The following is a 24675-nucleotide window of genomic DNA, read 5'->3' on the forward strand; positions in this document are numbered from 1 at the left end:
ATATAAGGTGAATATATCTGTGAGTAATAATGAAACCACATTGCTCATTATTGTCTCCATGGTGTCTTGGATTCGGTTCAGTTGCAGTGGTATCGGGGTGGAGTGAATGAAGCACAGATAATTTTCCTGAAGAGTTTTCTTGCCATGGAATATCTATGATCCTCAGTTTGAACTGGAAATGTAAGTGGGATATGGCCCGGGTTTATCCCAAAAGGAACCTTAGGGAGCTGCTGGTGTGTTTGTGTGCAGGTGTGCGCAGCCCCACGGAGCCGGCCTGCAGGGTGGTGTTTGAGAACGAGCAGGACAACGGGCGCAAGCGCAGCCTGGTGACCGCGGAGCCGCAGCACGTCACCCTCATCGTCTTCGGCATAGGCATGGTCAACAGGACGCACCTGGAGGCCGACATCGGCGGCCTCACCATGGAGTCTGAGCTCAAGAGGATCCACGGCAGCTTCACCCTGAAAGAGAAAATGAAAGGTGGGATCAGCTAAAAGCATTCTTGAAACAATTCCATGGCAGCTTTACATGTGCGTGTGCAGTATGTGTGTGTAATATAATAATATTCAACAAGTGCTTTTAAAAAATTATTATAAAGGATGCTGCAAGCTTTTCAGAAAGTGCCATGGGGGAAATTATCTTAGAAGACAGTCAGTCATTTTTCAAAAGCTTTTCTCTTGTCACATTTTATATTTGACATTACTTACTGTGACTGCTAAAGCTGTAATTTTTCAGTTATTTTCCTGCTGCAATATTTTTAAAAACAGTCAGCACACCTGAAGTATTGTACTGACTGAAATGCTGTTAAATAAATTTTTTCCCTGAAGATGTGCTACACCAAAAGATGACTGAGACATGTGCCACTGCTCACATTGGAGGTGTCAATATTGTCCTGCTGGAGGGAATTACCCCAAATATCCAGTAAGTATGAAGTCTACAATTTAAAATTGTTCAAATTCATCAAAGTGTTATGAGTTGTAGTATTTCTCTTGTGCTTCTAATTGCTTTTTGAAACTTGTAGGCTCAAACCATATGAGATTTGTAGGGAGTAATTAATCTTCTGATGGTAGTTATTCATTGGTAATTAAATGTTCAAGAGCTATAGTGTTTCTTTAGTAGACATATTTTCCAACTCTCATGATGCATCGTTCTTTGTTTTCTCATGTTAGTTTTGTTGTTCTAATATCCCTTCTCCAGCCTTTATATAATTGACACAAGGTGGCAGGGGAGGGGAGGAGAACCACTTCCTGTGCATGAACATCATGAATCACTTGCTCAGCATCCACATTGTTCTGGCTTTTTTATTTCTGCCAGGTTCACAGACTCAAAAACGCCATGCATTATTTTAATTTGTTCCCAGCTGCATCTCTTTCTGTTTGAGTTGCAGAATGAGCTGAACCACAATTCTTTGTAGCACAGATCACCCTCACACAATTTGGGTGTTGGCTGGGTAACCCTCAGTATGTGTACTGGTCTGAGAACATGACTCTTGTAGAAAGGGGCTAAACAATGTCACTTGAGTTTCTCTCTCCTTTTAATTCCTGGGTAGTTTGCAGGATGCTACATAGAAATTAAAACATACAGAATTTTATAATTTCCTCATCTAAATTGCTTCCAGTAAGTTTGTTTCAGAGGGATAAATAAAAGTTCCAATCTGACAGTCATGAACATATTGGGAGGGTACAAAAGGAAAGGAGGGAAATAACGATAAATCTTAAAAACAACAAGATCAAAGAACAAACATGAGCAAAACCAAAACCTTCACCTTGGTAATTTTAAAAATAAGTGTCATATTGTGGGTTACAAATAATTAACTGACTAATTTTGCATGACTGTTTATTCTTTATTTGCTTTGTTTTTGTTTTTCTTGCTTTCTCTTCAATCTTCATCTGTAGACTGGAGGATTTTCCTACATCTCCTACAAGCACAGCCAAACAAGAGTTTCTGTATGTCATATTATTATGTTTAATAGTCTTGCAATTAACTCCGTGTTGTGTAGATAATGGCTGCTTTCCTACTCTGTGTGATTGTGGAGGCAGATGATGCTTGAATACATCCTGGTTCATCATCTAGTATTACCTAGATAAAGTTTTTTAATGAAGCCTGCTAAATATCTGCCTGAAACAAGCCCTTGTCAATGTTAGCAATACAGTTTGAGGGACTGCTGTTGCACTGCACTCACTACTGTAATGTTGGAATGGTTTTAGTGGCCCTTAAGTTCTTTAGATCTGCTCCTGTACTTATTTTAATGAGCTGAAATAGTGTTGATAAATGTTAGGGAACAAGAGGTGAGATTTGCTTTGGAACTGCTGTGCTTGGAGTGATAGTTGTGGTGTCATCGTGGACAGGGCTGTTCCTTTTTGTCTTTATTTCTCTGTGTGCTGGTTTAACTCCCAGGCATGCTGAAGATCTGTGTCTATTTATTCAGTGTTGTGGTAATGCAGGATTAATTTTAAAATGTTCTTATAGCTCTGGAAGAAGAGGTGATGGACTGAAAACTACAAGTGATGTAGGGCAAATACTGGGATTTGTGTTCCTTTTTGTCTGGTAGCAGCATTAAACCAGGGCATCACTGAGTTGTTGAATTGGCTGCTATATGATGTGGTCAACAAAATTATAAATGATGAACAGGACTGGATAAATCCATGTTGGATTTATGGTGGTGTGTCATGATGGAGTCTCTGGCTTAGAAAGTGAATTCCTTTTGTCTAGAATTAAGGGAAGGATCCCTTTACTTACACAGCTGACTCAGTGCAGTAGCTCCTGTGTGTTATTGGCCTCCTGCTGACTTTTTCCTCCCCCACATACTTGTTACAACATGGCAAAAATCTGTTGAGTACTGGCCTTGTAGTCAGTTCTGCAGTGGGACAAAGACTTTTTGTCACTCATTTGTCTGGAGAGTGATCATTTATAGTATTGATATGAGAATATAGAATTCTTTCTGGAAGCATTACTGGTATAGAAGTTAAATAATGATTAATGATTTTAATGAGATAGAACCAGGTGTATTACAGGCATGTCACTGTAGGTAAGCAAACTGCAAATGTTCAATAATAAATGGATAGCCAGGCAGTTGTTCCACATTCTTGTCATGGAAGTAGGTTTTTTGTAGGCAAGCAGCAATGAAATTCATTTGTTGCATGAAATATGGAGAAAAGCACAGTTAATTTTGCTGAGCTTTTTCTCCTGCAACAGCCATACTGGTGTAATATATTTTTAATTAAGGAAATGTTTAAAATGGTTTGAATGCAGTAGTATTTTGTGTTTATAGATGGAGATGGAAGTGTGTTCTTGATTGGCTTCACAACAGTTGAGTCAGAATGGTAGCAGGAAGAGAGTGGGACAGGAGCAAATATCAAGAAAAATAATGGTGTTCTTATAAAGTGGTGGATTAAAGCAATTCTGGCTTTTTCTTAAGTAATGTTTATTTGTATAATATTTTTCTGAAAATTGTTGTGAATTGTTTCTTCCTTCATCACATATTTTGCAATCATTTTTACTTGACAGTCTGCTCTAAAATATTAATTCTGAACTGCTTTAGGTCACTTGCATCTCTGGCATAGCTGTGAAAATCTGAGTGTTCCTTGAACTTGAGGCAATTAATTTGTTGTTGATAGGCCAGTGGTTGCCTTACAGTGCTGTGTATTTCTTGATTATAAGCAGAAGGGTGATGCCTTTTGTTCTTTGGTTTGTATTTCCACATCTGGGTTGCTTTGGGTTTGCTGGTATTTTAGCATAAGAATAAGAAGAAACATTACTTAGAGAGTGGAGTTCATAGAATAATGAATCTTCCACCATGAGACCAAACTGTCTATAAACAATTTAAATATTATACAAAAAGTATTTTAGCTATACCCCATGAAATAAAGTATTTGAGAAACTTGCATTGAATGTTTTTATGTATTTTATATTGTCTATTTTACATAGTCTATAGTTTATTTTATTCAATTTTTAGTCTATTTTTCAGCCATTTTAGCTGATGTATTGCATCTTGACAACTACATGTCCTTCTCTTTGAGGCTGTAATTCTGTGTTGGCTGCATAATATACTTCCATTGGGTAATCCTCCAGGAATTGACCATAGAAACATTTATGTGTTACCTCAATATATTTTTAATAGGAGTTTAGTGAATTCTGCTCTGCCTAAATTCTATAATGACATCAAAAACTGTCTGCTTAGTGCAGTTATCTTTTTATCTTGGGTAACCATTGTGAACTATATCCTCCTCAATATTAAAATCAAGTTTAGATAATATGTTTTGCAAGAATATCTTTGAATCGAACATCAATATAATGCACAAATTTATGAATCACATGCTGTGTATTTACTGTTAAGTATTTCCTCCAATGACCTATTTGGATGCAAAACTCAGAAATCTGAGTTTTTACTAAAAGCATTATTCAAGATTATTCCTGAACAGGAGTTGTAATGGAAGGCTCTTTTTTTTATTTCTGTGTGTGCAAATTTGTTTGTCTATGTGCAGCCTGGTGTGTATGCACTGAAATGACCTTAGGCTAAGCAAGGATAGGAGTTTGGTATAAGTATTTTTTGGCATGCATGACATGTAGTTCTCTTAAGTGTAATGTAGTTGTTTGTGGCATGTAGTGCATCTGTGTGTAAAGTGAGAGACAAAGGGATGTGGGTGTAGTTGATAATATTACTGCAAAATTCAGCTAACACTTAAAGACTCAGTTTAACCCACAACTGGAAGGGCGTGCAAATGACTGCTGTTCCCTTTTGCTGCCAGAACTGTGGTGAAGTGCAGCATTGCCAAATCCCAGGCCCTGTACAGCGCCCAGAGGGGGCTCAAGACCAACAACGCGGCCGTGGTGAAGGTGGGCGCCATCAGCATCAACATCCCGCAGCACCCGGCCACGCTGCACAGCATGATGGTGCGCAGCTCCCACCAGCTCTCCAAGCAGATCTCCGACCTCATCCGCCAGCCCTCCACCGCGTGAGTGCTCCCACACCCCTCCCCTGGCAGGCTTTGGCACCTCAGGTGCCTGGGCGGGTTAACAGCGAGGGTTTCCTGCCTTTTGTCCCGGTCCACAGGCCCCAGCCAGCCAAGGAGGATGTGGCCACTCCTCTGCCCTCGGAGAAGACTCCAACGAGCATCAATCAGACGCCAGTTGAAACAAATGAGTTCCCCCAGCTGCCAGAAGGTTTGGAGAAGAAGCCCATAGTGCTGAAGTTCAGTGCCATGATCGATGGGATTGCCATCGGAGCAGCACTCCTGCCCTCCCTGAAGGCGGAGTACAAGATGGGAAGAATGAGGAGTCATGGAATGACAGGTGACAGTTTGGCCTTCCATAAGCACCCACGAGCACTTGGTGTTTGTTGAGTTCTAGCTAGAGCTTTGAATCTGTTGTCATCAGCTTTGGTTTTTTTAATATGGGCTTCAGCCAGGTGGGCCCATATAGAGAATTTTTACTGTGGTTGTTACACAGTTCCCAGAGGCAGAATGCAAGAGCCCGTGAAGGCATGTACAGGTTCATATATAGCATCCTCCCAAGAAGCTTCCCTCTAACTGCCAAAATCAGGTTATGATCCTTGATTACTTAAATTTTGATTTGTAATGCTGGTTTAGAATAGTCTTGTAAGGCCTCAGTATTCACAAGGTGGTTTGTATGACTTCCCCCTTAGTCTTATTACTGTGGAATCTTTGTTTTCTCTAAAAATTAAGACAACCCAGAATCATGTGGATAGGTATTTATAGTTCTTTGGCTGTGTGAACTCCAGTAACGTTTTAACCATTTACATTTTTTTCTATTGTTCCAAAACTGTTCTTAAATTTAAAGATAAATAAGAGATTCTTTTGCCAGTTCATACCTTTTCTTCCCCCACCTTCATTTTTCAGGTGCCCAGACCAGATTTAATTTTGAGCTTCCAAACCACAGACTGCGCTTCACTTCAAAAGTTTCTGCCACTGACATGTCAACCATTCCTCCTTCGGCCAGTCTCAACCTGCCTCCTGTCACCATGTCAGGGAAATATGTCATGGAAGAGCATGACACTTACTCTGACCAGATCTGGAGCATCGATGAGCTCCCTGCCAAGCAGGGCTACTACCTGCAGGGCAACTATCTGCGCTGTGTGGCTGAGGTGGGGCTTCAAGGCATCTTTGATAACTTATTTCCCTTCTATTACAATTCTGTCTGTTCACCTTCACATTGTTTTTAGCAATCTGCCTCCTCCAGAACTCTCAGGTTTACAAGCTGAACCCAAATAGTGAAAATCTATTTTTTTATTGTTTTATAGCTGATTTTTTTTATTAGACAGCTCCATAAATGGAATAATGACATGACATAGAACCTTAATGATATAAAATGCTCTGCTCGACACAGAGTGTTCTATTCATAAGTTCTACTTGTGTGCCAATTTCCATAGTTAATTTTTCCAGAGAGAAAAGGGATGCTGCTTAAAAGAAACACCTGCTGGGGAATAGCAGGGCATTCCTACTAACTTTAGTCAGAAAAATAGTCTGGCATGTTTGTAAATGAGAATTCTGATGTTGGCAGCTAAAAAAAAAAACAACCTGAAAATCCACTGTTTTTTAAAAGTAATGTTTGTTCTCAAATGTTCTATTTCTACAGGTTGGCTCCTTTGAACATAATCTCACGACTGACCTTTTAAACCATTTAGTATTTGTGCAAAAAGTGTTCATGAAGGAAGTAAATGAGGTCATACAGAAGGTTTCAGGTAAGTGGAACACTTAAAAGCTGCTTTAAATAAGATCCTCAAACTTTGTTTGATGGCAACATGATGTAGCTCTCAGTCAGAATCAGCTCATTAATTTCACAGCCACCCTCATTTCACCTCTAGCACTGCAAGCAGCAGCAGGAAGCAGAGCTGGACTTTGAAATGATAACAGAGGCTCTGGAAATTATTCTAGGTCTATCATAAGCAGGACTTCTATTGGGAAGCAGGGTTGTTTGGTATCCTGGACTTCAGCCTCTGTGTGTCTCCATAATGTGACCTTGGCTGGGTTACTTTCTGTAGTCACTTTGTTTGATTTGAACTTTTTTTTGAGTTATCCTAAAAGGGAAGTTTTTAGTTTAGTAAGATTCATCAATAGCTGGAAACATCATGAGGAAAGAATAACAAGTGGTAACTAAGTGAAAAGAATGTCTGTATGTACATCTGCTTCCTTTCATGTCCCTCTGTGTGTGTGTATGTATATTCAGATATATACATCCAATAAAAGAATGGTGCAGTCCTCATGACATGCCCTCAAGGCAGTTAGAAAATACGGTGGAGAAAATGGAAAATGCCAAATTCCCCGAAGGCTAACAAGAAACACCCTGATACTTGTTCCAGCCAAAATATATTAGTATTGGTAGTAAGAAAATGCTTGGGCCAAGAATAAATCTTCTGACAGCTGTCATTATTCTATCAGAACTTTTTTTTTGTGTGGAGGAGCATATATAGTGCTGAACCAGGAAAGCTGTATTAGCTTTTACAGTGTTTCATAGACCCAGCCTTTCAATCTGCCCTGTACTTTTATGTGAGGAATTTATTACCAGTGCTGCTTCTCTGCTTTTCCAGACTGTAAATTTGTATTGCCAGTAGCAGCCTCCTGGTGGTTTTTCAAATGTGACTGTTGCCTTCCATGTTGGGTAATTCAGCAGGGACGTGGTCAGGTCAGCAATCTGTGGGTCTGGATGCTCAGTGCAGAACAATGGGGACAGAAATTGGCTTGGTCCCTCTGGCTTGGAGCAAAATAACTTTTTAAATGCCTTGAAAATACCAATTAGTGTGATGTGCTGCAGTATTTTTTCTAATTAGTGTTTGTGTTGCACTAAAGTATTGTTTGCCTATTATCCTTATATAAAAACTGTGTAAGAACCAATTACTGAAGGTGAAGTTGCACAGATTGAGGGCTAGTTAATGACCAGAGCAGTCCATAATAATGGCATCTGAAAATTAAAGGCAGTGTTGATTAAAAGAAAATTATCCGGATACAGAATGGAGTGATAAAAATTGATTGTTGTTTGGGGTTTTTTTTGAATCCATGATTCAACTGCTTGTCCTTACCACCAAATAACTGTAATTAGATCAATTGGCATATTTGGAGAGAAATAATGGCTTAGCCTTTTCCAGCAGCAAGCCCTTCCTATAAACTAAGTTGGAATGTAGATAAATATCAAGGGGAATTAAAACCAGGATTGCTTCTTAGGGGTACATAACTTGGAATGAAATGTGCCAGAATGAGCAAGTAAACCCAAAAATAAAATAATTGCAGAATATTCTTTCCTCTCATGGAAAAATACTGATATGATTTCCTCATTTTCATGGGATTTGCATAGTATTTAGTCAAGTGTTAAACTTGTGTTGTCAGATAACTAGGAGATACACTGGTGCAGGGGACAAAAACCATCCTTTTTGAAAAGCAGGTGTTAATCCTTTCAGACTTTGAGACTTCCTATGGAAAATTTCCCAGGAGGGAGGAACATGCCTCTGTTCCTTCATTCTTAGAGGAGAGATATTAATTGTATGTCAGAAGATGGATCTGCATTCATGTCTTCAATCATCACTTGTTTTTGTAAATCCTCAACTGGTCACTATTTAAAATGAGGCTTAATTTATGGTCACTTTTTTATGTGTTGGTTTTAAAATGTTTTCTTTGATAAAACTGTGATTGTGCATTTTTGATGTGTACAGGAGGGGAGCAGCCAATACCTCTTTGGAATGAACACGATGGCACAACAGATGGAGATAAACCAAAAATTCTTCTTTACTCCTTGAGCCTGCAGTTTAAGGTAATCTTATGATGACAAAACAGTGGTTGGGTTCTGTTTTCCTTTCTCATCATGTCTCTGAGCCAGATGCTCATGGCTTTGTACCTTCCTTTTCCATTAGGGAATTCAGGTGACAGCAACAACTCCCTCGATGCGGGCTGTGAGGTTTGAAACGGGCTTGATAGAACTCGAGCTCTCCAACAGACTGCAAACCAAAGCAATGCCTGGAAGTAGCAGCTACCTCAAACTGTTTGGAAAGTGCCAGGTGGATTTGAATCTGGCTCTGGGACAGATTGTTAAACATCAGGTTAGTGCTCAAAATCTTTACATGTAATGTTCTCAATGTGTGATTAAAAAATTGCATAACCAAGCTAAGAGGTTGTTGCACAGTGCTGGTTTTTATCGGTTTTTTTTTCCTATATTAATGATATCTTAGAACTTCTTAGCCCTTTAGAACAGTAATAGCCTTTCTGCTGAGTTAAACTCAAAACTTTTGTTGATATTAATATAATTTTTTACAATATTTGAATGAAATAATAAGATCAGAGGAGATCCAAGCTTTGCTAGACCTACATTTTGACCTAGTTTGTCTGTCTTGGTTTGACAGTTGTACCTCTTGTACTCTTAAACCTGCTGCTACCTGGAATCACTTGTTCTAGGATATGAAAGTGTTTTGTGATGCCTAGAAAGAAACAGACAAAGAGAAATCTTAAGACTTGTAAATCAACAATAGAGAATCTGGATCTATAAATAGCTACATTAGTTAACAATTTATGATAAAGAAGGAAAATAATGCTGTGATCCGACCTTAATTCAAGAATACTGAAGATCCTCAAAGGAGCTTTGGCTAGAGAAAAACAGGAAAGGACACAACTTATTTTAATTTTATATTCTGTCAAATGCAGTAATTTGGGGTTTTCTTCTTCCCCCTCCCCATCCCTGAACTCTTCCCTGCTGCAAACCCCTCCCTCTTCCCATTTTTTGTAATGTTTTAAGGTTTATGAAGAAGCTGGCTCAGACTTCCATCAAGTTGCCTATTTCAAGACAAGAATTGGATTAAGAAACGCTCTCAGAGAAGAAATCAGTGGCTCATCAGACAGGGAGGCTGTGCTCATTACTCTGAACAGACCCATTGTTTTTGCCCAGCCTGTGGCCTTTGACAGAGGTACTGTAGAGACAATTGCTACAAGTTTGTGTTCATACTGAGGAAGAGATTTTTTTTTTTTCTCAAAAGGTTTGATTATTCAAGATTCTTTGTATTTCATGTTAAGTAGTTGAGAAATTTGGGAGATCTCCCCCATGCCAACAGATTTATCCATCTGTCATTGCACATCAAAAATTCCACATGTTGAGGTGATTAGATGGTTTGGAGCAAGTTGCTGTTGTAAATCCTCACAGAGGAATAATGCTGAGAACAGCAGGACTTTGTGTATTTCAATGTATTAACTTGGGTAAATGATCAAGTTTGTCCATCTTGTCCTTTGAAGCATGACCTGATCACCGCACCCTGAACCTGTGTGTGTCCATTGTTACACATCCTCTCACTTAAAGTAATGGAGGAGCTGTAAAAAGGGATTACAAAAAGAATTTATACATTATTTTTTAAGGTGTTGATTTCAATTAAGCATTTTTGGTTTCCTCATTAAGCTGTGCTGTTCTGGCTGAACTACAAGGCAGCATATGACAACTGGAATGAACAGAGAATGGCTTTGCATAAAGATATTCACATGGCCACAAAAGAAGTGGTGGACATGCTGCCTGGAATCCAGCAAACCTCTGCACAGGCTTTTGGCACTCTGTTCCTTCAGCTGACTGTCAATGATTTAGGAATTTGCCTGCCCATCACAAACACACCCCAGGTAAGCCAAAGCATGATTATTGCAAGTCTGTTAAAACAGCCATTTGTGTGTGGTGTACATATACAAGAACCAGGTGATATAAGCTTCAAAAAAGGTCTAGTTTATTAAAGGAAATATAAATTAAAGTGAAACATAATTATAGATGTGCATATTCAGAGCTAGAAATTTATCAATCTGTACATTTAGGATTGTACATAATTGTACGCATCAAAATAAACACCAAAAAAAAAAATCACATAAAAACTAAAGGTACCTTTTGCCATTGTTCAGTCAAGTCAGGTGTCATTTTTCTTGGAGAAAAGAATTGGTCCTTGGCTTGTCTTCTCTGTTCATGGGGCCATATGGATTATAGCCCTTGATCAAACCTAGATTTCTGTTCCTTTTCCAGATGAGCCTGACTCCCACTGCTCAAATAAATGTATAATGTAGGTGTTGCATTTAGGAATCAGCAATGCAAGGCATTGTATGGGTAGAGGTGATGCTTTTGAGACTCTCTGCAGAGAAGGAAAAATACAAGGAGATATGAGCAGGGGTCAGTTAACAGGGAAAGATAAATGGCATTTAGGAAATGTAATCACTTTGGCATTGCACTGACCAGTAAGTTCTCCCTGTGATTTTCTTTTCCAGTCTAACCACTCTGCAGATCTTGACACTGGCTCTGCTTTAGTCCTGACTATTGAAAGCACACTCATCACTGCCTGTTCCTCAGAGTCTTTGGTTAGCAAAGGTCATTTTAAAAACTTCTGCATCCGCTTTGCTGATGGCTTTGAGACAAGTTGGGATGACTGGAAACCAGAAATAAGAGGAGATCTAGTCATGAATGCATGTAAGTGCAGGTGATTTCATACTGGACAAGAGTATTTCAGCTATAAATCCACTTTTGCCTTTGCCATTGACTTGAAAAACAGCTGAGCTTTCCCAATAAACCTAAAGAAAAGACTTGGGCCTTTTGAAAGCAAAAGAATATAGATCCAAAAGGTTATATTCCTTTCTGGTTGCTTTCCTTTATTAATGTAAACTTTACCGCTTTATATAGAATTATAGTAATTTAAGTTTTGCCTGAGAGATATTGTAAGAGTTGAATGCATTGCTTTTATACAATTACATAAGATCCCAGTAAGATTTTAATAGTCTAATATAGAATATTTTTATATAATGTGAAAATCCCAACATTTTTATGGGTTTTTCAGTTGATTCAATGCATATGTGTATTATACATGATACATATTTAGAGTTTTGTATGTTAGCAAGTAAGTTCACTTTACTAAATAAGAAAAGTCCTTCAATGAGAAATAAAACTAGAACTCTTGTCATTCTTTAATTATGGCAGGCAGGAGAAGGAGGGTGGGATTGGGAAGGGCTGCTCTAAAGCAGCTTTTACTGGCTGCCTAGTCAGTGACTTGCTGTGTATGCTTCATGTAGGTGTTGTGCCAGATGGTACCTATGAAGTGTGTTCCAGGACAACAGGCCAAGCTGCAGCAGGTAATGTGCTTGTTTTAATTAATCAAGTCCTCCATGAGAAAAGCATTCATAGAATATGAAATTTAAGTCCTTTAACTGTGTTTTAATTTAATTGGTTGGAGAAGAGTCAGCAATAGTTGCCATAACAGTCAGCATTGCTTCCTGTCCTCGGGATTGCTCAATCTTCCTCATGCTGAGGCTTTGCACCCTGAGCTGCCATCCCTCTCTTTCCTCTCCCAGAAAAGGCTTCTCTTTTTCCCAAATTCCCTCTCAGCCCAGTCTAAGTAGTCTGGACCTTCTCCAGAGCATTCAGAAATAGCTATCAGTCTCTGTATTAGCCATACTTCCATATAGGAAGAAAACCAATATCCTGTGTTGTCATGCTTAGAGCAAGGTCTGTATTTTGATGCTGAAAAGTGGCACTCAGAAAAATCCTGGGCAGACAGGATATTCACTAGGCACAGAACACATATGACATCTTCCAGCATCATTGTTCAAGACTTGAATAAAAATATGTCAGCATTTGTACATGCAGAAAGACATGCTTTATGTTTCTTGCTGTTAGAAATTCTGTTTTGGAGTAGTGTACTTGCCTGCATTTGTATGAGCTGAAGCTTGAGATGCTCTTTACTTGCTCAGAAGAGAATGTATTTGCATTAGGTCTGCCTGTGTTATATCACTTGTTTAAGAAATACTGTGAAGTATTTTCATTAAGCATTTCAGTTATGGAACGTGTTTTCCTCAGAATAGACAGAAAAGATAGTGTTTTTCAGTTACAAAGAACTGTCTTGGCTAATGGGTACACAATTCTCTATGGGAGATTTTTTAAAACAGGAAAAACTGTTTAAACTGGTTTGTTTGGTTTTTTTTTTTAACACAGAAAGTAGTAGTGCTGGAACCTGGACACTTAATGTGTTGTGGAAGATGTGTGGTATTGATGTCCACATGGATCCAAACATTGGGAAAAGACTGAATGCTTTGGGCAACACCCTCACAACATTGACAGGAGAGGAAGATATTGATGACATTGCTGACCTCAACTCTGTGAACATAGCTGACCTTTCAGATGAGGATGAAGTTGACACCATGTCTCCCACTATCCATGCAGTAAGTGATTCCACCAAAATAAGTTCTACTAATTGGAAAAAGTCTTCTGTCAAATGGAAAGGTCTTAATCTTGAGTCCAGCATGTGAGTCTTTATAGCTCATGCAAGTCTTGTTAAATCAGAAACGTTTGTGTGTGTGTTTTCTAACTCCATCTTTCAAAGGCAACAAATTGCAGATCATATTTCTACTGGTGTTATGTGGAAATAACGATCTGGATTTGAGAGCATGGAGGGGACACAGTACCTAACCTCAGACAGCTGAACTGTAAAAGCTGTGGCTTTCTTCTAGGTTTTCTTCACAGGAGAGTAAGTAACTAACATGAAAAAAATTTAAAAAAACCTACTTCTACTCAGTATGCTGTTGACCTTGCTTTTTGGTTTTCTGCAAAACCATTTTAACAGCTGTTCCTTCATGTCTCTAGCCTGCTGACTGAGGAAACATTTTCCCAGCACACTAATGCTCCTGTTTGTTGTTCAGCAATCAGGTGGAGGTTCCTTGGGTGGAGAGGCACGCAAGCTCACATTTGGGCAGCGGATTGTAAATCACCTGCTGGGTTTGAGCCCCCCAAGGCAGCGATACTCTGTTCCTGTAGAATATCTCTGGGGCTCAGCGAAGCGGGATCTGCTCCAGCCTAGCAGAGCACATTTGAAAGCAGGCAGATCCTGCTCATGGGGACATGTATGTAGTAGTTACAGTGTGTCTAACTGAATGATGGGCTTTGGATCACTGGAAAAAAATCCAATCAGCTGCCTGTTCACATGAATTGATTCTTTTGCATGCACTAGTCCAAATTTGAAGGTGTGAAATTCACTTTGCCTGTTGTTCACAATGTTCTGATGGCCAGTTTTTCATGAGGACATCAATGAAATCTTCATTTTTAAACAGGAGATCGTTGATCACCGGCGGCAGGGAGCTTCCAGTATCCAAACTGGAGAACAGCGAGGAAGGAAATTTATGAAGCGTTTGGTTGATATTAGAGAGCTCAATGAGCAAGCAAAAGTCATTGATGACCTGAAGTAAGTGAGGTTTGCTTTATGTTTGTATCATACATCTTGTGGCACTGTTAGGGTTAAGTGCAAGTTGTTGCCTTTATTTGAAAAGAAAAGGATTCCAAAAGCAAAGGCTGTATGTGCAAGCGCTCTCTCAAATCTCTCGGGTTGTTCCACAAGTGTCAGATTAGTCTGTGTTTTTCTGACTCTGCATTTTAATGACTGATTTATAATCTTTTTCCTATTGATTCAAAATCAGACTTCTATCTTGATATATTATCATGCTGATTACTTTAGGAAAAGATATTACTTTGAAACTGTAATAAGCTTAGGAAGAAGAGGGAAATTATTTAAATATGAACTTGTTTTTGTTGTCTTGCACATGATGTTTTCAAGATGAAACTTGAAAACTTTCTTATACTGTACTTGAAAAAACCCTTAAGAAAAACTTATTTTAGATTGCACTAATGTCACCTGACCTTCTCTGTATTTTATTAATAGTGTTTTCTGACTTTGGGCTTGTTTGGGCTTTTACCCCCCTTTTCCCCAAGACAGACTTACTATAAATGGATCTGTCTGTGATGGGAGTACAGAGGTTGGTAGTTGCATGTTAAATAATGAAAAGGGATACATGTTTTACTGTTTATACTTAAAATGAGATTGCTGTCACCATTCAGTGGGAATTTTTTTCTGAAATTAGGAATTTAGGTTAAATGCTTGTTTTCATAATTCTGTGGCTGTATTTGGCACTGATCCTAAGTATTGGGACAAAAGAGAAAATGGGTTAGTTCCTGGGGAAAGCATTCTTACAAGAGTTTTGAAATTGTGGAAATAATATCTTGTAAGGTAACTCAACCATGCTTTACCTCCAGGAAATTAGGTGCAAGTGAAGGGACCATAAACCAAGAAATTCAGCGCTATCAGCAGCTGGAGTCGGTGGCTGTCAACGACATTCGCAGGGACGTCCGCAAAAAGCTCCGGAGATCCAGCATGAGGGTGAGCAGGATGAGGCTCCTTGGAGAATACTGTAGCACTTGTGTCCCAAAAACCCTTTGACTTTGCTGGCACTCCCACGTGCAGTAGCATTTTAGCTTGCCAGAGTTTTTCCCTGTGTTCTCAGTAGTTGCGTTTCCATATTGTTTCTGGTGTAGGCTGCCTCCTTGAAAGACAAGTGGGGTCTGAGCTACAAACCCAGCTACAGCCGATCAAAGAGCATTTCAGCATCAGGGAGGCCCCCTCTGAAGAGAATGGACAGAGCAAGGTGAGCCTCTGAGAATTTGGGATTTGTGATAGCCACAGCAGCACATGGGACAGGGGAGAAGTTGGACTTGGGCCTCAAGAGTCCTTTTACCACAGGCAGCAGCTGTTTGTGGTGGAACTGGCTAGAAAGAGGTCATTTTGCAAGGCAGGCATGTTCTAAAAAACTTTTCTCATTTTTCTGAAACCACTGAGAAGATTCCACTTCTAGAACAACTTAGGATTTTCTACAGAATCCTGATTTCAAAACATCTATATAAGGAAAAATAGCATACTGTAATAATCTTGTCTTCTACAGCTGATTTGCAATCATCTGCCTTTTAAAAGGGTTCTTGTAATGAGAAGAAGAAAGGGAGATGTTTTTTTCTGTGTAAATAATTGTCCCATGTGGCAGATTACAAATGGCTTATTTTTCTGTAATTTCTGCATGTTGGCTTTAGGATTGAAAAGCTTACACAGAGACATTAGCAGAGATAGAGTGCTGGCCAAGTCATGTGAAGCTTCCTTCTCTTTTCTTCTCCCCCTCCTTCCTTTTCATGTACCCAAGTGCTTCAATTATGATTTTATATCTTATTCCCTAAAAGAATGCTAAGTGTGACCTTGTACTTGTGTAGTTAAATGTTTGCATGACCCTAAATCCTGTAGTACAACTCAAAAAGCTGTTTTGGTTTTGTTTTGCTTGCAGCTCTCGACTGGGAGACAGTGAAGACCTCCCAGATATCCGTGTGGATGCTGCATCCCCTGGGCCAAGAGTAACCTTCAACATACAAGATTCTGTAAGAATTACTGTATATGCCATATAATTGTATTTCCTCTGCCATTTGGTCACCAGTTCATGAGATAATTACGTCCAGGCAAGCCTGAATTGTCTGCTTTGCCTCAAATTACAGGTTTGTTTTTGAAAAACAGACTTATTTTCTTAGAAGACAGATGTATTTTGGTTTCTTGGCGCAGAAATTGACTCATGAGAGAAAAATATTTTAAAATGGCTTGATTTGTTTCTTAGGCTCACACAGTAGCCCTTTTGTTGGAATTTTTGTCAGAGGTGTGCAAAAAATCACCTAGGTTTTTTGGTGTTTGAATATATTTAGAGTTTTGGAAATGGGTATTAGTTTGCTGTAGCTGTTCAGGTATATCCTTAGTATTTGAAATGGATTGTTGAATTGGCTTGGGGTTGTTTTATTTTTTTGGTATGTTTTCTCACATTTAAAATGTTTATTTTGCATGGTTGAGATTATTGTAATTATTTTAATTTCTATTTTTTTTTTCACTTCTATTAAGTTGAATCAAACAGCTTTGGGGATTGCACAACAATCCAGCTGTCCAGGGGAAGGGTATTTTCAGGTATTTCTGAGCAGAAACAAGTATTCTTTGCCAGAGAACTAATTTATCTCATAGGGAGCTGCTTTTCAATATTTCATCTCTTTTGCACTGAGCTAAACAGAATGTATATTGAGCTTGAAAATATTTAAATACATAAACTAAGTAGAGGAACGTGATTGATGGTTGATGCACCCTTTTGTAGACTTAAAACTACTTCTAAAATGAATTACTGACTTTTTGCTTAAAGACTGAGCAAGGCTGATGTCAAGTGACCCAAGTCTAGCATTGAAATGTGCTTTAGAGGCTGATTTTAGTGTGTGCCTTCACATGTCACATTGTGTTCCAATGTGGTGGCAATCGACACTGGTACAAAATAATTACCAGGTGGGAGGACTTCTTCTCACACTCTTATTTCTGTTTAAATTCTTGTATTTAGTGTGGAATAAGGCATTTTCCAATAATAGCAAGTAGGGAATGTTCTGAAACTTAATATCCTGAGGACAAGTTGAGTTTTTTAACCGCTTCCAAAACCATCTTTTGAGAAAATAGTAGTTTTTTTTTTAAGAATTAATCAAGCAAACCCAAAACTCATAACAAATCAGGAAAGGCAAAACTAAACAAGCAAACAAAAAAACCAAACTGAAGAGACAGTAATGTACTTTTTCTCCTTTCTAACTCTCCTTAATGCTCCCAGGAAATAAATGCCTATTTCTGAGAGAATGGTGGTAATGGCATCTGGGAATGTGCTTTGCACATTTAAATATGTTCACATTTCAAAGCTACCCTGCCTGTTGTTGTTATGTAAAAGCCCAGTTAGCTTAGGTTTTGCTGGCATACCAAAAAACTGTTAATCACCTAGAGGTACCAAATGTTGAATATTTTTTTTTTAAATGTGTTTTGCTGACATCATGCCAGTTGTTCATCAGAGCTGTAATTTGAGTATGCAGACAACAACTGTGTAGCTCTACAGTGATACTGCATAGGAAGTGCTGGTGTTTAACACTTGTAGATGCTTTTCACAGATGCTTTCAAGAATCTAATGTTGGACAATGGCTTGTGGCATGATTTCTGTGAGAATCAGGAGGCTCCTTGAGGGCACTCAGTTCCATGCTCAGGCTGGTATGCCCAGTGGTGCTGTACATTCTGTCTAGTGCCCTGCGTGCCCTCGCTAACGCTTCCTGCAAGTCATGGGCACTTGGGCTGCCTTTTGTCCTTTGCTTTCAAAACAGTTCTTAAATTTAAATGAAATGTTTCCTTTCCTTCTAAATTGGTAAGAGCATGATGAATCTTTGTCTACCAGGCTGAGCTCAATCACTAGGCAATGGCAAAGGTCTTCCCACCAAGCTTTCATTCCCTTCTTTTTCATAATCCTCCTGCAATTCCTTTACCTGCTCTCTCTGTGTTATGAGGAACTCAGAAGTGAGAGTTTTTCATAGCAGGCCTGCTTCTTTATTTCCAGATCTATCTACTGCATTCTCTGTGGAAATCCAATCTGTGGAAATTTACTATCTTTTTGTCTTTTCACAATCAGTTTCCAGAGGAGACAGAAATGGACCTTTTGTCCGTAACTATTGATGGTCCCTCCCATTACTCATCTGCTAGTGAAGGCTCATGCTCGGTATTTGGTTCACCCAAAACTCCAGCTGTCTTCTCACCCGGCATTCCCTTCCAGCCTGAAGAAGGACGCCGGGATGACAGCTTATCCTCCAGCAGCGAGGACTCGGACAAGGACGATGACCATGAAAGGGAGAGGACCTATTTCTATAGGAAACCACCGTAAGTAACAGTCCTGAGGAACCACACAGAAATGAGGAAGATAACTAAATATGCTTTCAGTATTCTCAAACTTGAAATATTGAATTTCAAGCTACGAATTCTGTTGCTGATGTAGTGAGTACGCTCAAATGTGGGTGTGGAAGGCAGGTGAGGTTGTGTTCACTAGAGGTGACTGTGTGGGAAGGAGTGATCCTGATTGGAAAAGGAGGTAACTGTTACAAATTTCAGCTCTTGGAACAGAATAAAAAAACTTGGAAAGTGAGGCTTTTGACCACAGAACAGGGTGCAGTTCCACAAACTGAATGTGTAAATGTGGCTACTTACAAATATGAAATCGATTGTGTGTGTATATTTTTGTTCCTTTTTTGATTGAGAGTTTAAGAAAAGCTTTGTTTTTTCTGCTACTATTGCTGCATATCAGCTAAGGCCTTTCCCTAAAATATTCTCATAAGATCCTACAATGTGGGCATAGTTTGGGAATGCCTCGTAGCCCCTGCTGAGGTCAATGTCCTGCTGATACCTGCCCCCCACCTGTGCCTGTGCAGGAGCACCTCTCGCAAGAAAGCCACGGGCTTTGCTGCTGTGCACCAGCTGTTCACCGAGCGCTGGCCAACAACACCCACCAACAGGAGTGTCACTGGCACCACCACAGAGAGAAACATTGACTTTGAGCTCGATATCAGGGTTGAAATTGATTGTGGGAAGTGTGTGCTGCATCCCACCATGCTCCAGCAAGAGCACGATGACATCAGTTTGCGAAGGTAAGAAATGCGTGCATTAGTTTATTACCAGCAGTTAATTATCACTGCTTAATAACAGCACCATAAGTTGTTCTGGCCCAATGTGGCACAGGAAATTACTTTAATAACATGAGGATATTTGTTTTAGGAGCTATGATCGGAGTTCCAGGAGTTTGGATCAAGAGTCTCCTTCAAAAAAGAAGAAATTTCAGACTAATTATGCATCTACTACTCACTTGCTTGCTGGCAAGAAAGTGCCATCATCTCTACAGACAAAATCCAGTGATGTGGAAACAACAGTGTTTTATATTCCTGGGGTGGATGTAAAGGTAAAATGAAGGGATAACTCAGCAGGGAGGCAGTGACAATGTTTTCTTTCCAACAGAGTCAAACTGTACATTTCCTTGGTTTTTAATCATTGTGTCTATATCCTAGCATGACCAGGTCTCAACAAAAATGTCCTTGTATTTTGTGATTTGAAATCCTAATGGAGTAAGAACAGGGAAAAATCTGTCGCTGCTGAACAAAAACTTGATATAATTCTGTTGAGGCAATGCCATGAATCGAATGCTCCTCACTTGATACAGCTTGGCTTTTCTAGTCTTGGCAATGTGGAAGGACCATGTATTCCATGCTGTACTCAGGGATAACAGTTATACCTCAGGTCCTGCCTGTTGCTTCTAGTCAAATTCAGGAGTGACTAAACATTCTCTACAACTTTTGTTATGTTCTGTGTTCTCAGTAGTAGTCTACTGTGCACATGGAGGAGGTGTGAACTCCTGGGTTCAGAGGTATTTTGGGGTTTTTTGTGCCAGTTTCTGTATTCCTGTGCTCAGTAGTGGAACAGTTCCACCACACAGACATAGTTGTGCATAGGTGGCACAGGGTGCATGTCATGTAACAGAGAGAAAAACAAGCTTTAGTGTTCCTAAATCATGAATTTCCTCTGTTTCTCTGTGTTTTGTTGAATGTTTTAATAGTTTATTAATTTATCTATTTTTTACTAAGTTTTCAGTTCTTTTTGTGTATAGGATGTGAATTGGAATGTAATGTATATTACAGTGATATTTCTGCAAAAATGAGAAGAAATAAATTTTGGAGGGAAGGACTGGCACCAAATGGCTGTACAGCAATTGAATTCCTTGTGTGAAGTAACTTGATCTTGCTTTGCTTTCCAGCTGCACTACAACTCCAAGACTCTCAAGACTGAATCTCCAAACACTTCTCGAGGATCCTCTTTGCCACGCACCCTTTCCAAAGAGTCCAAGCTGTATGGTATGAAAGATACTGCCACATCTCCTCCTCTCTCTAGCACTATCCACAGCAAGACTAACACCTTACTTCCTCCCCAACCCCCACCCATCCCATCAGGTACTTATGGACAAACTTTCTGAACCTTTCATGGATATTTTTTCCCTTGGTGTAATCTACTGCCTTTAGATCTGGCTGCACCTTACCTGGAGCACTGTGTTTATCTGGGTTTGACTTTAGCTGCAGAAACCTGACCCCAGAAGCAAAAATGCAGTTCATGAAGCTGCATTTTCAGACATTGTTTGCCAAAGCAGTCTCAGTAATATTTTTGTGATAGTCACCATATCCCAGTGTTGGGCTGTCACTGCCTTCTTCCCAGTTTTCATTTAACCAAAGAATGTTGGAAAGCAGTGTAAATATCTGTAAATGTCTCACCCATTGAAGGCCTCTAAATAGCCATGATTTGGAGTAACATGAGTTCTAATACAGGCTTTGTTGTGTCTCCAATGATTCCTGTTCTCAAGCAGGAGGCTGTTGTTACCTCCTGTTGGATCCAGAGGCATGTAGATTGCATCTCCAGTTTCTGAGACATTAACTCTTCTCTCCTTGGCATTAAAATGCTGCTTTAAACACAAAGCCAAAATTTTGCCAGAACTTGAGCACCAAGCAAAATTAATAACTGGAAGTCATGCTTGAGGATTTTACCTTATAAATCACCAGATATGCTGGGAGAGAAGAGTGAAATGGGAATACTTTCCTCAGTTCTCCATGCTGTTGAACCATTAGCTTTTACTCCTTTAGGTGGCCATCCTCTTTGATTACCAGATGTTGCATAGTGGTTTATGCTACTTCACTTTTGTTCTCTACTCTACCTTTCTAATCTTTGCCTTTGAATTCTTACCACACGATGTCCAGATCCTGAGTCTTGCTGGTTAAATGTCTGTAAGCTCTGCATTTGGTGTGGAAATTGCGCTTGTATGATAATGTATATGGCCCCCCAAGACTGCAGATTGGCTTGTAATTGCTTTATTTCTTTATGCATTTTATTTCTGTAAGTATTTATTAGTCTTGAATGGTTTTGAAAAACACCTATTGTTGTTTATACTACTTTTTTATAATAGTACTCTTCCTCTGGAATGGAGACAACTTGTTGTATTGTCTTTGGTTTCCAGTAAAAGTAAGATAGGACCATGTTGTCAAGAGACATGAGACAGAATAATTTGCACAGAATGGGAAGTCAGTGTTTTCTCCTTTTTTAACAAATGAAAGGATTTTAATCTCTGTTTTAGTAGTTAATTTCTATATTTGTCTTGGAGAATTTTAAATCTGACTCCATTGATGTATATTCATTCTAATAGCTGTATAGCATAGAGACAGCAAGTGAGCTGGTAGTTATATCTTCTCTGCATATTAATATTTTGATGAGCATGGATTCAAGATTCCTCTTCCACAAATTTACAAGAGAGTAACCTTTTTATTTGTTTATCCTCTGGCTAATTCCAAGCTTTCAAAAATTATGGTTTAGAATCTTTAGTCATTCTTTGCATAAATATAGTAGGACTTGCCATTTGCAGTTTTAATTTTTTGATGTATTTTTCTCTATTTAAACTGATATTCTTTCCAGACTTGTTGATTTAATTTTCCTAATACCACTTTCATTTCCAGTCAGCTGTGGTTACTTTGCAGTGGGTATTTGGAGAAGAACTGTCTGTGTTTGCTTTCAGTGCTATTTTCTAAAAAGTGAGGTGGTGACAATGACAACAGAGTGCTTGGTTGAGAACATGAGCAATGGAATTACTACAATTAAGCCTTACAGAATAATGGTTATTTCTGCAAAGAGAAAACTTAATGGCTTCATTTCTTCTAGCAGACCTGGTCTAGATGTCTTCAGATGATAGAGAAAATAAGAGGGCACAGCTATGAAGTGCCTTCTAATGTTTATCAGTTACTGCTCAGTGCTATTACCTTAGGCAAATGTACCTTCTCAATGTTGCAGCCAAAGGGAAAGGAAGTGGTGGAGTGAAAACTGCTAAACTCTACGCATGGGTTGCTCTCCAGTCACTGCCAGAGGAGATGGTGATCAGCCCCTGCCTCCTGGACTTCCTGGAGAAAGCCCTTGAAACCATTCCCATCACACCCATTGAAAGGAATTACACGGGTCAGTTGCATAGCTGTATTCTGGCACTCTGTGCTTTTTTTGGTGTTGAGCTGGTTTCCCCTTCAAATTCCACTTTCTAATGAGTTTTTGTACTTGTTAAAAGCTGTTAGTTCCCAGGATGAAGACATGGGACAGTTTGATTTACAAGATCCCTTGGAAGAGTCCACAACATCCTTGGTGTCGTCCTCAACATCAGCATACTCCTCCTTCCCTGTAGATGTGGTGGTTTATGTACGAGTCCAGGTGAGGGTTTAACTCAACATTCAGGGGGGTAACTTGCTTTAGTCACTGTCATTTTAACAAGCCATGGTTCTAAATTTCATTTTTAAGGAATAAAAGCTCTTGAAAAAAACTTCATAAAGAAAAAAGTCAAGCGTCCCTTCTGAATGCTTTATTTTCTTTCTGCCTGCCAGCCCTCTCAAATCAAGTTCAGCTGCTTGCCAGTATCCAGAGTTGAGTGTATGCTGAAGTTGCCTTCCCTGGATCTTGTTTTCTCTTCCAACCGAGGAGAACTGGAAACTTTAGGCACAACATACCCATCAGAAAGTGTGTCCATTGGTGGCAGTACTCCACAGAGTGGCTCCAAGAATTCAGCTGGTAAATCTGGAGCACCAGGTAATACGTGTGTGAATGTTGACTGATTCAGAATATTTAAGCTATATTGCTGATAGAGGGCATAATTTGAAGTGTATTTGGTCTGTTTAATACTGCTGTTACCATTAAGCATTATTTCATGTTTGAAAATGCTTTAAAAATCTGATTTTTTGCCCCCAGGTTCATCCCCTGGCCTTGGCAGCCCTCTGGGCAGGACGAGGCACAGCAGCAGTCAGTCAGATCTGACGACTTCCAGCAGCAGCTCTTCAGGCCTGAGCTTTACTGCCTGCATGTCTGACTTCTCCCTTTATGTGTTCCACCCCTATGGAGCTGGAAAACAAAAATCAGCTGTTACTGTGCTGACCCCAGGATCGGGAGCCTTGGGTACGGAATGAGGTTTTGTTTGCTTTGATGAACATGATTCAAGTGTGGCACAGGTTTCTGAACTGCAGATTTGAAGGGATCACACAAGTTTCCTTCCTCCTTGTAGGGAATGTGGATGAGGAGCCCACTTCGGTCACTGGCCGGAAGGACTCCCTGAGCATCAACCTGGAGTTTGTCAAAGTCAGCCTGTCACGGATCAGGCGTTCAGGCGGCTCCTCCTTTTTTGAGAGTCAGTCTGTGAGCAAAGCGACCAGCAAGATAGACACCACTTTGATCAACATATCTGGTAAATGCTTCTTTCATTTTAATCCCAGCTAATTACAGAACTGCTGTTCCATTGATGGACTTACTCTTGGCAGCTTTTTTTTTTTGAAAGATCTGTGTATTTATTTTCTGCCCCTGCACATGGGATCCTGACTTACTGGGGAAATAGCAGGATGGTTGTGAGTAATTTGCCATTAAAATCCTCCCATGAGGAGTCTGAGGCACATCCAACACAAGCAGGACTCAACATAATCTGTATTCTTGGGTTCTACTGTGTCTTTATGAAATGCATTTTTATCTAATGGCTGGACTTGAAGAAATAGCAGCACCTTAGGAAAACTTTTTTCATGACAGCAGAGACAACACTATTAGGTGAAGGAGAATATGACTTGGTTATCAAAACCTGTTACTACTGGGAATTTACAACTGTGTGCGTGTGCTTTTTCAGCTGTCTGTGACATAGGATCTGCTTCTTTCAAGTATGACATGCGCCGCCTCAGCGAGATCCTGGCCTTTCCCAGGGCTTGGTACAGGAGAAGCATTGCTAGAAGGCTCTTCCTGGGTGATCAGACAATAAATCTGCCAGGTAAGAGACTGCTACTTATCACAAAAAAAACTTGTTACTCAAAGAGAGTAGGAATTTTATAAGCATTTATTACCTGTGTCATATTAAATCATTGGATACATGTAAATGTATTATGACTTATTCCATATGCAGTCACTCAGAGATGTCTTGTAGGAAATCCTAGACAGAAGAAGTGATAAAGTAATAATTT

The 24675-nt window shown here is 39.5% G+C and overlaps 1 protein-coding gene across 10 annotated transcripts in view; it reads left to right on the top strand.

Annotated features, from left to right (window-relative positions):
* The window catches only part of BLTP1 (bridge-like lipid transfer protein family member 1), an 87068-nt gene that overhangs the window by 56362 nt on the left and 6031 nt on the right, over nt 1-24675 (top strand). For 3 of the 10 annotated variants that reach the window (XM_063157058.1, XM_063157059.1, XM_063157060.1), the window contains exons 47-76: nt 250-477; nt 825-918; nt 1893-1943; nt 4746-4952; nt 5051-5289; nt 5856-6100; nt 6592-6697; nt 8660-8757; nt 8858-9043; nt 9733-9901; nt 10384-10595; nt 11223-11421; nt 12018-12077; nt 12937-13163; nt 13641-13841; nt 14049-14179; nt 15025-15148; nt 15304-15413; nt 16095-16185; nt 16691-16753; nt 18264-18508; nt 19054-19269; nt 19397-19577; nt 20427-20619; nt 22496-22657; nt 22761-22900; nt 23071-23272; nt 23432-23635; nt 23742-23921; nt 24348-24485. In XM_063157058.1, coding sequence (XP_063013128.1) covers nt 250-477; nt 825-918; nt 1893-1943; nt 4746-4952; nt 5051-5289; nt 5856-6100; nt 6592-6697; nt 8660-8757; nt 8858-9043; nt 9733-9901; nt 10384-10595; nt 11223-11421; nt 12018-12077; nt 12937-13163; nt 13641-13841; nt 14049-14179; nt 15025-15148; nt 15304-15413; nt 16095-16185; nt 16691-16753; nt 18264-18508; nt 19054-19269; nt 19397-19577; nt 20427-20619; nt 22496-22657; nt 22761-22900; nt 23071-23272; nt 23432-23635; nt 23742-23921; nt 24348-24485 — 4902 coding nt within the window. The remainder of the gene's footprint in view (nt 1-249; nt 478-824; nt 919-1892; nt 1944-4745; nt 4953-5050; nt 5290-5855; nt 6101-6591; nt 6698-8659; nt 8758-8857; nt 9044-9732; nt 9902-10383; nt 10596-11222; nt 11422-12017; nt 12078-12936; nt 13164-13640; nt 13842-14048; nt 14180-15024; nt 15149-15303; nt 15414-16094; nt 16186-16690; nt 16754-18263; nt 18509-19053; nt 19270-19396; nt 19578-20426; nt 20620-22495; nt 22658-22760; nt 22901-23070; nt 23273-23431; nt 23636-23741; nt 23922-24347; nt 24486-24675) is intronic. The other 7 variants (XM_063157066.1, XM_063157067.1, XM_063157062.1 and 4 more) reach the window with 7 other exon arrangements.

The sequence above is a fragment of the Melospiza melodia genome, chromosome 5 (genome assembly GCF_035770615.1).
Source record: "Melospiza melodia melodia isolate bMelMel2 chromosome 5, bMelMel2.pri, whole genome shotgun sequence".
NCBI lineage: Eukaryota > Metazoa > Chordata > Aves > Passeriformes > Passerellidae > Melospiza > Melospiza melodia.